The sequence below is a fragment of the Bombina bombina genome, chromosome 1, assembly GCF_027579735.1.
Source record: "Bombina bombina isolate aBomBom1 chromosome 1, aBomBom1.pri, whole genome shotgun sequence".
In the NCBI taxonomy this organism is placed as follows: Eukaryota; Metazoa; Chordata; class Amphibia; order Anura; family Bombinatoridae; genus Bombina; species Bombina bombina.
Genome location: NC_069499.1, coordinates 1036033730 through 1036047250, shown reverse-complemented (window position 1 = coordinate 1036047250; position 13521 = coordinate 1036033730). Strand labels below are relative to the sequence as shown.

At 37.2% G+C, this 13521-nt stretch overlaps 1 protein-coding gene across 1 annotated transcript in view; it reads right to left on the bottom strand.

The window, feature by feature from the left end:
- Positions 1-407: 407 nt before the first annotated feature.
- Positions 408-13521, bottom strand: part of LOC128640954 (potassium channel subfamily K member 9-like) — a 69012-nt gene continuing 55898 nt past the window's right edge. The window contains exon 2 of the mRNA XM_053693433.1: positions 408-1324. Coding sequence (XP_053549408.1) covers positions 408-1324 — 917 coding nt within the window. The remainder of the gene's footprint in view (positions 1325-13521) is intronic.

Below are 13521 nucleotides of genomic sequence, written 5' to 3'. Positions count from 1 at the left end.
CTCTGTTGAAGTCTATGGGGGAATACATTATCGTGATCGTAAGTACGGCTTTTTGCGTGCATCGGGTTAGCATGCAAGCAAAAACGTTTTACTTTCAACTCATAATACATGTGGCGTGCAACGCACGCAAAAAACCTACTCCTAGCTGAGTTAGCATGCAAGCGATGATTACCGCTCCACCCATAATCTGGTCCTCAGTGTTTAAAGTTCATATTACATACATACAATTCTGTAGTCTTTGTGAGTGTGACTTAGTTTAATATATTATTTAGTCCAAATATGCAACTATATACCTTTATTTGGCTGTATACAGTATATATATATATATATATATATATATATATATATATATATATATATATATATATATATATAAATAAAGAGAGAGAGTTTCAGGAAGTCCAGGTCTAAATTGAGTTTCTTCTAACTCTGAAATGATTTCTATAGCAGTGTTCTCCAGGAGAAAAGGTGCTTTCTGGAGAGGAGAAACCAGTGTTGTCCCGTGTGCTTAGTGAAATTTCATCTATTTTATAAGAAATAGAATTATAATAAACAGGATTTGTGTGGCAACTCAGAGCCTCATGATGTGATATGGCAGGGCTGTCACAGAAATGTGATCTGTAACACATACAGGTACAAAATGAGCCCACTCTTGAGGTTTCATTTGAGGATCTCCTCCTGCCTCTGTCAGAGTCCTCAGGCATGAGGGGTATAAGGTTAATTTGGCTTGACCTGTCCCCTAAAGGAAGGAAAATAGAACTTCGACTTCTGTTACCCATTTTGGACTGCAGATTGAAATTATTCTGAGCTCTCCTTAAGGAAGCTCTCTCTTCCGCATCCCGCCTTTCATCTTCTGAATTCATGGTGAGAAATCTGAGGACAACTAAATTAAGGAAAGCTCCAATAACTGTTAAACCCACCAAGATGTACATAAAGCTAAAAGCAACGTAGGGTGGTTTCTTTTGTAAGGCTTCATTTTTTTGTAGAGCAACAAAGTCTCCAAAACCAATAGTGGTTAGTGTAATAAAACAGTAGTAGTAAGAGTGGAAAAAGGTCCAGCCTTCAAAGTATGAGAAAGCTGCAGCTCCAATACCCAATGTTCCAATACATGACAGAAAACCAACAAAAACCATATTCTCCATGGACACGTCTGTTTTCCTCATGTGACAACACTTTTTCATTTTCTTTAAGAGATATTTTACAAATGTGTTCATACGTTCACCCAAACTCTGGAACATAACCAAGGTGAGAGGAATTCCAAGTACAGCATAAAACATGCAGAACACCTTTCCAGCATCTGTACCTGGTGCAGCATGCCCATAGCCTGCAAAATATAGACAAATAGATCAGTCATTAAAGATACACTGTAAAAGTCCTCAGTATTCCATAAATAATCTAAATAAATAATATATAATCTATCTGTTATAAATACATTGTTTTACATGCTGTTATTAATATGTATTAAAAGCATAGTATCACTTATATTCCTACATAGTGCATCTAAAGCACAGTGTATGGGGGTGTTGCAGCCCTCCAATATCCACCCATTCCCACCTTTATTTTTAAACAAAGGCTTAGATGACACAAACAATCAAAGACTGCATTGTCAATTTGAATACTATCCAAAGGATTATATCTGCAGTATCAAGAATCTGCTGATCTGTTTCATATAGTTTGCAAATTTCTACTAATGTGTCATGTCAACATCTTTGCACATTGACAATATGTCAGGGTAGGTACAGAATTCTTCCAAGGAGTCATAGAGAAATGTATCTCATCTCATATATTTAATAAAAATTCAACAGTAATTGCTATTAAAATAGTTATCTGATAGTACAAACAACAATAATAAACATTTCATGCTGGGCATGTCCCCTGAACATTGAAGTGTTTAGATGTTCTTCTGCGGTTTCTGCCATTTACTTCACTCAGCTCCACTTGACCTGTTTTCCTATTGTACCTTATGACTTTTGCTGCTTATTGTACATGCCTGGGCAAACCTGTCTATAATATCTGCCTAGTCATATTCTGCCTTTTTTTCCCTCTATTCTATTTTTGGTTGGAAACAGATTAGAACTAAATTGTCATTTGTTAGACTCGGAACGTATACCACCTCTTACCACTGGCTTTAGCCTGCTTGACCTTCAGTACATATAATCAATTGCAGATCCACCCTTAGACCTTCTGTACATTCTTTGCTACTTTCTAGCTCCTTCCTAAGGTCTTACTTGCACTACTGCATTTCATGACCAAGAAACATCTGCTATACTTGTATATATTAGAAGTTACTCCAATAAAGTCCTGATCGATTGTCTCATTTGTCATCACCAACCACAAAGCTAATCCCTGTGCAAGTGAATGTGAAGAGACTGTAAATCTTTATTATTAATAACATTAAAAAACTTTAAATTGTAGGTGTCAACTCATATATATGTGTGTGTAAGTATGTGCAGATCCACACAAATTAAAAATAAATTAAATTATATTAAAGAAATATTTTACTACCACATTTGTTTTTGGTGAGTAGGTTATGCTTTTCATTCCATCAAAATAATGATTAGTTACGCTGTTTGACAATCAATATGGAGTTACACAAATATACAAATAAGTGAGCACATGGTTTGTTTATTCTGCAACAAGGAAGGAGAATGCCCAGGACCCTGTCGCTTTTGCCAGAAGAGTAAAAAATAAGACTCAGTTATCAAGGTAAGGGATTGTTTTTACGGGCATTTTGTTTCTTTTTTTGGGGGGGACGGGGACGAGGCTAGTGTTAGAAATGAGCATGGTGTAGACTGAGCTTCCGTTTGGGGTGGAGCCTAAACAAGTGTGCTCCCTGTTGGCGGTGACTGAACGCCGCTGGAAAAACCTACCCAAGCCTTGACACCATCTTACCCGGGGTTTGTTACCGGGTGTTGTGTGTGGTGGTGCACGCAGCCACAGCATCAGGCTGCTGGCTGGAAGCTGAACTTTTTTTTCTGTAGTGGAGGTCCGGGTGTAGTGCCTGATAGCCACAGAGGCTCAGCAGTATTACCGCTAGAGATTATTCTCACCTACCTCCTGAGAGACCGCAAAGTGCCAGTATCGCCGGCACCATTGAACGTGGAAGGGTTTCCTACCCGGAGTAGGAGACCAGATGCATCAGAGGAAGCGGCTGGGAACATGTGACAGGAAGCTTTCGTCACGCTATCGCCGCTGAAGTGGAGACGCTGCCGGGCTGAGGTCCTCTGAATGAGCCGCTTCATCTCTTTAAGCACAGGATCAACCCTCAACAGCTTGTGAAGCGGAGGGGGAAGTGCTTTTCTTCAGGGTAAAAGTCCTGCATATTACCGCAGTGCCGGGGCAGAAGAGGCCTGGTCCAGTCGCAAGTACAAGCTCCCTTATCTATTCCCCCTATTGCTGTTGTTTTCTTGATTCCTGATGTTTTTCACCGTCATCTTAGGGGAGTGAGACAGACAATCTTAAGGGTAAAATGCTTGATTTACTTGCCTATTGCTAAGAAGGGTCACAGCAACTTCTACCTCTGCCAAAGGGAATATATTATACCATACTGATTGCTGATATCTGGGAACCTGTCTATGGTTTCCTGAACACTATATATTTGGCTAATTTGTTTGGAGACAAATCTTTCCCCCAAGTTATCAGTTTCTCTGTTTGTGAGTTGTATCTGCATTGTGGTTAGCACAAGGACATTCCTGTTAAGAAGAAATAGAGGAGAATCGATGACACTTGTTATAATTTAACTACTCACAATATAAAAAGAGTTAAAGACTCTGGGGGCTCTCCTTCCTGAAGCATAGAGCTGTATATATATAAATTAATACCTGGTACCTTTTTTTGCTGTTTACCAATTGTGCATTTAATCCCAAGTACAAACCACTCAGGGTAGGCAATCCTAAGGGTTAATTGAAAAAAAAGAAAAAACTTTTTTTTATTCTTTTTCTCTCCCTGTAATGATTAAGTTGTAGAAATGTTCATTTGTTATCGGCTACCTTAGTAAATCCTCATGATTCTATCTAGGCTGATTGTTTAGCTAAACTAGAGAAGGGTTTACATATCCTACTCTTACTGTGTTAATAATTTTCTAGCTAAATTCTAAGCATTTATCTAATTGAAGTATGTTTGCTTTATGCTTATGCATGCAGGGACCAGAATCTAGCCGATTTGTAACTATGCATTACTAATTACTATATCTAAAGCTGTAAGGGTATTAAGGCAAACCAGTTAAATATTTAGTTGCTTGTTGTCCACAGAAATCTGCAGAGAAAAGATTTCTGTTCTACTATCTAGTGCTAAACCATATTTTGATTATATTCTGCTATTTACTGCTAACTGTTTAGAGCGAAAAATTTAATAGAGGGGATTATGTGTTTCTCCTTTTTCTTTTGGTCTTAAATTCCTTAATTTGACAGGCCTATTCTCACTTTTTTTTGCTCTTGCCTTAGGTAAAGGGCTCACTTTAATTTTTTCTAGTGATTATATACACTATCACCCACCTACGTATAAATATAATTGATACACAGCACCCTCACATATAAAAGAAGAAGAGGGGAGGAGAAAAAGAGAAAAGAAAAGGGAAAAAATCCTTATTCACATTCCTTTCCTTTTTTCACTTGTATTTATTTATCTACTTATTTTTGTCCACTTTTAATTAATGGAAAAATTCGTTACGCAGACGAAAAAAAATTCACCTGTAATGCCTGCCAAACTTAAGGATAAAAAATCTAAATCAAGTGATACCAGCTTAGATTCTACATTAAATGACCTACCTCTACCCTCTCTTGATATACAGGCATTGACAGTACAACGATCTGCCTTATTTGCACCTCATTTTGAAATGATTAAAAAAGAAATTTCTGGTATGGCCTCCGAGCTTTCTGCTCTCTCCGCCGAATTCAGGCAGTTTTCTGCCCGAATCGGTGAAGCAGAGGAGAGAATTTCGGATTTGGAAGACTGGGTAAATGTACAAGAGATGACCATTCGGAAACAAGACTCCACAATTCAAAATATGCAGTTGCGCCTGGAGGATATGGAAGATCGCTCCAGGCGCAACAACATACGTATCGTGGGCCTCCCTGAGACAGCTGAATTTGTAGATCTATTGAAATTCACCTCTCTAGATCTCCCACAAGCATTAGGAATGTCACCAGAATACCTGCCTTTGACAATAGAAAGAGCTCATAGAGTAGGCCCGAAGAGATCGTTAAGCGACAAGGCAGCCAAGAGCAGAATGTGTATATTTAGAGTATTGAAATTTCAGGACAAAAATGAACTAATGAAACTTTTTAGGAAGAACGGTCCTATAATATTAGGTAACAGTAAAATCCTCCTCTTCCAGGATTTCTCTTCTGAGACATCCACAAAGAGGAAGTTAATGGCCCCATACTGCTCACAGCTGATAAATAATGGGGTTAAAGCCCATATGGTTTACCCGGCTAAAGTTATAGTGGAGGATAGCGAGACAGTACTTACATTTCAGGAAATTCCAGATATTAAAGAATATATCAAATCAAAAATGGTAAACTGAAGAGCGAGAAATCAGTTTTCTCCTGTTTTCTGTTTTTTTTTTGCTATGATCACAACGATAGTGACTATCAGGCCTTTATCACAGACATGGATGAATGTGGAATGGGTGTAGTTTTATTTTAAATGCCACAATTGTTGTCTTGTGTTTTTTTTTTTTTTTTCTTTCTTTTGGTTTTTCTGTGAAATTTTAATCTGAAGGTATGTCTCCCCGTTAAATGACTGGAGTAAAGATTCTATCATGGAATGTTGGAGGTATTACCTCCCCCATGAAGAGAAAACTTATAATTAAAACTCTTGCAAAAAAAAGGCCAGATATTGTATATATCCAAGAAACCCATCTTAGTGATTCAGAAGTAGCCAAACTTAAAATCAAATGGGTGGGTGAAGTGGTAGCCTCTTCAAGCACAAATAGAAAATGTGGAGTGGCGATTCTACTCCATAAGGAGTTAGATTACAAAATTTTATATACTGATAAAGATCCACAGGCCAGATACATCATACTCCAAATTCAGATTAACCAGGTTACTTATGTGCTTTGTAATGTGTATGGTCCAAATAGTAATAGCAGAGACTTCTGGGAAAGTATTAAAGGTAAGATTTTTCCCTTTATAGGTGAGAATCTCATCTTAGCGGGGGATTTCAATATGACATTAGCTCCAGAACTAGATAGATTTAATAACACAAATGCAAAAGAATACAAAAAAACTGCCAAATATTTCAGAACTTTTTGTTCTCAGCTCAAATTGGTAGATATCTGGAGAATCAAAAACCCTGATTCGCGGATTTTCACATGTGAGTCTAAAGCACATAAGACCTTCTCTAGGATTGATTTATTCTTATTATCTGAATCCTTGTCAATTCTACAGATGGAAACTGGAATTGATGACATTTTGATATCCGATCATGCGCTAATATATCTCACTCTGCCCCCCTCAAGTAGTCACACAGATAAAAATCAATCACTTTTTTTTCCACGATATTTGTTGAACAACCCTAGATTTGCTATCTGGCTTAGGCAAAGATGGAGAGATTATTGTACAAACAATATTTCTTATTTTAACAGAATTGAGATTTTTTGGGAGGCAGCTAAGGCTGTCCTAAGAGAAGATATAAAGAGTTATTTAATAACCAGTAAAAGGAAATCTCGGGCTCTAGAAGTTCAACTATCTAATAGAGTTAGAAATGCCTATTCAAGATATGTTGAGGAGCGTTCTTTGATTAATTGGAAAAAGTACCAAGAGGCTAGAAGAGAGAGAGATGTCTTCTTAAAACAGAGAGCCCAAAAGGAAGAGATCAAAATTAATGCTCAATTTAAGGGTCCTTATGGGGATTCCACGAAACATTTGGCAAAACTAATTAAAAATAGAAAGAGGAAAAATTATATCCTGGGTATTAAAGAAATCGACACCTTATATACAGACACAAAGGAGATTAGTAGAGTGCTGTTTTCATTTTATCAAAAGCTATACTCTAGGCAGGTTAGTAATATCTATATACAAGAAGGATTCTGGTCTAAGATAAAGTTGCCGCAAATTAAAGAAGATGATCTATTGTTTCTCAATAATCCAATTAGAGTAGAGGAAATTGGGGATATGATAGACAAGATGCGGTTGAATAAGGCTCCCGGCCCAGATTGTCTCCCAGCAGAATTTTATAGATTACTTGCACCTGAAATTATTCCCACTCTAGAAAAGCTATTCAATAGTTATTATCGCACCGATAATTCCATCTCTTCTTTTTTTTCTGCCGCAAATATTACGCTAATTCTCAAAAAAGGCAAAATACCAGAGGACCCAGCCTCTTATAGGCCTATATCTGTGTTGAACACAGATTATAAAATATTGATGGCGATCTTAGCAGACAGACTTTCTTCATTTCTGGGTGATATCATCCAAACAGATCAAGTGGGTTTTATGAAATCTAGGACCTCTATGAAAAATATTCGCAGGATAGTGACATGTCTTGATTACTTTTTTTTCCTAAAAGAGGGGGAAAAAAATAATTTCTCTGAGGATTTTGCTATCTTATCACTGGATGCCGAAAAGGCTTTTGATGCCATTGCTTGGGACCATCTTTTTAAAGTACTAGAGGAATTTGGTTTTAGGAACCAATTGCTACAATTTATTAAAAAAATATACAGAAACCCAATCTCATATCTTATTGTGAATGGTATTCTTTCGCAGAAGATCATTCTGGGGAGGGGGACAAGACAAGGGTGCCCATTATCGCCTCTCTTATTCAACCTGGCCCTAGAACCTTTAGCTATCCGTCTACGAAGTATTTTAGAAGGAATTAATATGGGTTCCTATTCTCTTAGGACACTTTTATATGCTGATGACCTAGTATTATTTTTAAAGAAATCCTCGGTCTCGATACTGTTACAAACTGCTGTTTGTAACTGGCCCTTTAAATGGAAAATTGCCCTGCTTCCCTGGATTTTGGAGAAGCCTATTTGCCAGCCTCCTTCCACATGACTATGGCCCCTGGAAGATTGTGCCCCTGAAAACATATTAACTTTTATTGGGTGTGTATGGCCCTTTAAGAACCGTCTGGGGACATATTGTGACTTTGGTGAACAATGCCCCTTTAAGACTATGTCCCCAGACCTGTGAAATGACTTGTCCCTGGCTTTCTCCCACTTGGTTCAGTTTCATTGTGTGCCATTAAGTGCTATGTGACAGATCCTTCAGTCAGAACTACAGAGATAACTTTGTTCAGCTTCAAGAAGCATTCTAAATACAAGTTTGCTGGGATCAGCTCTAATTAAGTTTAGTGATAAACTTTCCCATTGTCTAATCAGACTTCTAGTAGTGATAAGGTGGACTGCATTGTTTTATTGTGTGTAAAATGTTATCTGCTGAAGTAATGTTGTGGCCTGTCAAAGGGAGTGTCTCTCTATCTAATATCAAATGTGTGATGGGGGATTTTATGCCTCCCCCTGAGAGTGTCCTGTTTGCATGTAACCTCAATAAAAAGCAGGCTGTGTGCTCCAGCACATGAGACCTATTTCTGTCCCTCTAACTTGCAGCTTTGACTCATGTTTGTAGGGGACAGCTTCAGCTATAATCACTACAGGGATTGCTATGCTTTTCATACTCCCTTAGCTACGGGGATTGCCACAGAAGGAAGAGGTTCACCTACTGGAGCCTGGTCGTAGGTCCAGGGCGCAGAGCAGACGGCGAGATACCAGCCCAGCAGCGGTGGTTCATAGAGTCTGCGTTACTTATGGTGGCTACGCAGCAGTTAGAGTGACTACGGTGCTGCTGCTCCTTTGGGGAGCGCTAGGAGCATCCTTTTCTACGGTCCAACTTCCAGCCAGCCTGGAGGCAACCGTAACAGATACCAACTGTACTAGAATGTTTAGATGAGTTCAGCTCCTTTGCGGGATATAAAATTAATTTTAATAAAAGTGAACTCATGTGGATCATCAAATTAAGAAATAGCCTGAAAGAACATCCCTTTAAAGAGGTTGAAGCAATTACATATCTCGGCATAATATTACACAAAAACCCGAGGAATTGGTATCGCCTCAATTTTTTACCTTTGTTTCAGAAGGTTAAAGCTGACTTGGAACTATGGAAGGTATTTCATCTCTCTATTACAGCCCGTATTAATTTAATTAAGACAATTATTTTCCCACGATTACTTTATCCTCTTCAGAATCTTCCACTGTTTATCCTGAGTAAGGATCTGCGTAAATTAAATTCCGCCTTCTCCAAATTTATCTGGAGCGGCAGGAGACCGCGTATATCCTTGGAGAAATTTACACAGAAATTTGAAGCAGGAGGTCTTGCTCTTCCTAATCTCAAGTTATATAATTGGGTCTGTTTAATTAAAACAGCGGTGGATTGGATTGTAGAAAAGGAGTTGGTTTCTTCTTTAGAGATTGAGAATTATATGGTCTCTCCTCTTTCTTTAAAAGCAATTTTGCATTGCCCACTACAATCTCTACCAAATTATATAACTCCGCTAATATCTATTAGTAATGTAGTGGCGGCTTGGCAAAAGTGCTGCATGTTACTTGAAGTGGATTTTACATTTTCTGCATTTTTGCCAATTATTGGAAATCCACAATTCATACCCGTTATTAAGCAATCGGTATTTAAAGAGTGGGCTGAGAAAGACCTTAAATATGTTTGTCAGATCCTCTCACAAGGGGGGCAGATAATTCCCTTTGAAATGCTTTCCCAACATTTTCATCTAGCCAGATCTAACTTTTTTGCATACCTCCAGTTGCGCCACCTTATCAATACTCGAAAATGGGACAGGAGTGGGTTTGGCGCATGGTCGAATCTCAATATATGTTTACAAAAATTTACATCAGGCAATTCCTCTATATCTCTTATGTATGACATTATGCTCTCTAAACAAACATTAATCCTTCGTGATAAACTGGTCGCAACTTGGACTCCCTTTTTTCCGGCATTAGATACTGGGAAAATTAAACAGAGTATGATTAACTTAAAGAAATGTGAAATTCCACGAAGTTGGAGGGAATCCCATCTAAAGCTTATTAATAATTACTACTTATCCCGTCAGAGAATGGTTAAATTATATCCAACTAACGAAGGGGTTTGTCCCCGCTGCAAGAAACCTAAAGCAGATACATTACACATGTTCTGGTACTGTCCAAAAATTATTCAACTATGGAGGAAACTAGAATATTGGTTTAAAGTATTATATAAGACATCCATTACTCTGTCTCCCAACAAGATAATATGGTTAGAAGTTCCTAGTAATATGGGTTTTCAAACAAAAGTCTTAAACACCATCATTTTAGCTGTTAGGTAGCAGATTGTTAAACATTGGCAATCTAATGTAACTCTGGGATTAACCCAGATGTTACAACAGATTCAAAATCAAATTATGTATGAATCATTTCACTTAAAAACTGCTTCTGAAAGAAGAATAAAATCCTTTTTAGTTGGCTGGTTACCAATTATTCAATCATATTCTGCAGTTATACAAAAAGCCATTCTTGCTCCATTTCTCTCTTCAGCCTCTTTTATGGATTTAGTAGCCTTGGATCTCTTTCCACATTCATGGATAATTGGACACAGAATAATTTAAAGAAGGAGAAAATTAATTAGGGTTAAAAAAGGGTAGTAGGATAAGTAAAATGTTAGAAAAAAAAGAAGGAAAAAAAAAAGAAAGAGCAAAACTAGTCAGGAGAAGACATCAAAAGAATAAGGAAAGAATCAGACATAGAGAGAATATTGTATGATATGAGAAGGGGAAGGAAGGGAGGAAAGGGAAAGGAAGGGGAAAGAAAGGAGGAAGGAAAGGAGGAAGGGGAAGAAAAAGAAAGAAGAAAAGGGACGGAGAGAAGAAGGGAAAGGGAAGAAAAAAAAAAAAAAGTAAGTGACGAGTCCTCTGCAGCCCGAGTAGGAAGGCGAGGGAGGGAGAGAAGGGATAAAGAGAGAGAAAAGTTAGAAAAGGGGAGTAGGGAAAAGAAAAGAAGGGAAAAGAAAAAGGAAAGGGGAAGGGGAAAGGAAAGAATATAATTTTTTTTTTTTTTGATTGAATGGTAGTTTGAATGTGTTTATTGTTTATTATATGCGAAAAATTCCCAACAGCATACGCAAATGAATTAGATGAGAATATATTGTTAGCTCTCTCTTATTTTTTTATGTTCCGCAAAACGCTGTATTTAAGGAGAGATTTATTGTTTAAATCTTATGTTATCTCCTTTTGTTTTCTTTACACCTGACCCTGCGTGGTACATAAAGGTGTAAATGTATGTAATTATGCTAGCTGTTGGATATATAAATAAAGAATATAAAAAAAAAGAAAAAAAAAAAAAAGAAAAAAAAAAAAAAGAAATGAGCATGGTGTAATAAATGGTGTAATAAATGGTGGTCTTGCTCTGATGAGGATGTGTATCTGGTGGGTATGTGTTGTGAGGAGGCTTGTGTATGAGTATTGCAGTGAAGAGGTTCATATAGTAGGGAACTATAGGAGGGCATTGCATTGAAGCCTTTGCATCAGTTAGGAGAGAGGAAATATAAGTGTAGGGGTGTACTACATTAGGGGAATAGGTTTGAGGGGAACATAACAGTGTTAGGGATGTATTGTTTAGGGGATTTGGTAAATTTTATATATCATGATAGGTGTTATGGATGTATTACAATGGGGGGACTTGTTAGTAGGCTGATATTAGGAATTAGGCTTGGTTAGGATAGTGGTTACCCCATTTTCTTTTTCTAGAAAAATTAACCTAGTTTTTTTTGCTCACCAATGCTAATAAATCAAGATATTGCTACTATATTTATGACCAATCCCGACTCCTATAATGTCAGACTCCTAATTTTTTAGATTACTATAGAAGAAGTATCTAGTGCCTAAAACCTTTTAGCTTGCACTTTGTCTGGCTCCTACATTTAATATAAATTTGCCTAACACTGACTATAACATGATATCTTTTATTACAAAAATAGATAGGATAGATAGACCAACAAAATGGCTAACAGAGACAGAAGTATAGGACATTAAGTTAATCATCTATCCATTACTCTCATTAAAAAAATATGTAAAACTTTCCAGGCTTAGCTGTCAACATTTAGGTGCATTAGTCTTGTTTCCTGTTTTTTGCTTTTTGTTTTGTTTTTAATGTTCAAGCACTGTCTCTAATTCAAGAATCAGATATAGATACATTAAAGTAAATTAGCCTTGCACTTAACCCTCTAATACTTAAAATTCTAATTGAAGAACATTTCCTATAAATGTCTCATAGAACATTAAAGTTTAATGCTTAATAAATGCTGTTAAATATTACCGAAACATTCAAACCACACCTGATTAATTATTAAAATGTCTCAATAAGCACGTAATGTTTACTATTTTCCCTATTAATAACTCAAAACTAATATAGTTTAGCAATAATGGGCTAGATACAAGTGGAGGGCAAAATATTGATTTTGCGAGGGCGATATTTGCACTCCACTTAGTAATACCAGCACAAACAAATGTGTGCTGGTATTACAAGTTAGCCACAATGCATGGAAGCTTTGCACTCATGAGATTGTGCTTTCATAGGCTCCAATGGGTGCCTTGTTGTCATGCCGTGTCTCACCTAGCGCAGCAAAGGGGGTAAGTCGAGCAGCAATGTGCAGCAAACGTTAAATATTTATGTAAATGAATATATACATATATATTTATGTGTTTACATGTGTTAAGCTGTACTGTAATGGCTGGTTATATAACGCACGCCCATAAACATGAAAATTTGCTTGTTTATAAAAATTTGCTTGTTTGTAATCAAGCCCAATATCATTTAACAGTAAAAAAGCTTTTCAGCCTACTGAAAATGTCTTCAAGCACTGATCCTTTAAACAGAGAAAATTACAATTCAGTTAAGTCCAAAAAATCTTATCAAAATGATGAAAGTGTTTGTTTTTTATTTATTAGACTACTGCTTTCAAATTGTCCCTATGTAATTGTATAATGAGTGTTAAAGTGAGAAATTCCTTTAAACAGTTAGGACTACAGATGCAGCTTGGGAGCCATTGTGGTACAGCATCACTCATGTGAGCCTGCAAACCGCAAGTTAAGAATCAGCCATTGTAATAATGCAACTTCCTAACATCACTGTTCAATCCCCCCCGGACTGATTTGTTCAGGATAATTGACAAGTACTGCAGGGGGTGGAGTTGCAGCTTGATAGGGGTCTTTGTACTCAATTAGTTATTGTTGGGTTTCAAATGGATTAAAATTACCCCATAAAAAGCCATGGAACTCACATGGGAATTCTGTTGGACCAGCAAGGGCATTGTACAGCCATAAGCATCAGAATATGCCCCTCTTGTAAAAAATAACGTCCACTTGACATTTCTAAATATGTTTATCTTCAACTTCCATTGCAAAAAACAAAATTTATGCTTACCTGATAAATTTCTTTCTCTTGTGGTGTATCCAGTCCACGGGTTCATCCATTACTTGTGGGATATTCTCCTTCCCAACAGGAAGTTGCAAAGAGGACACCCACAGCAGAGCTGTCTA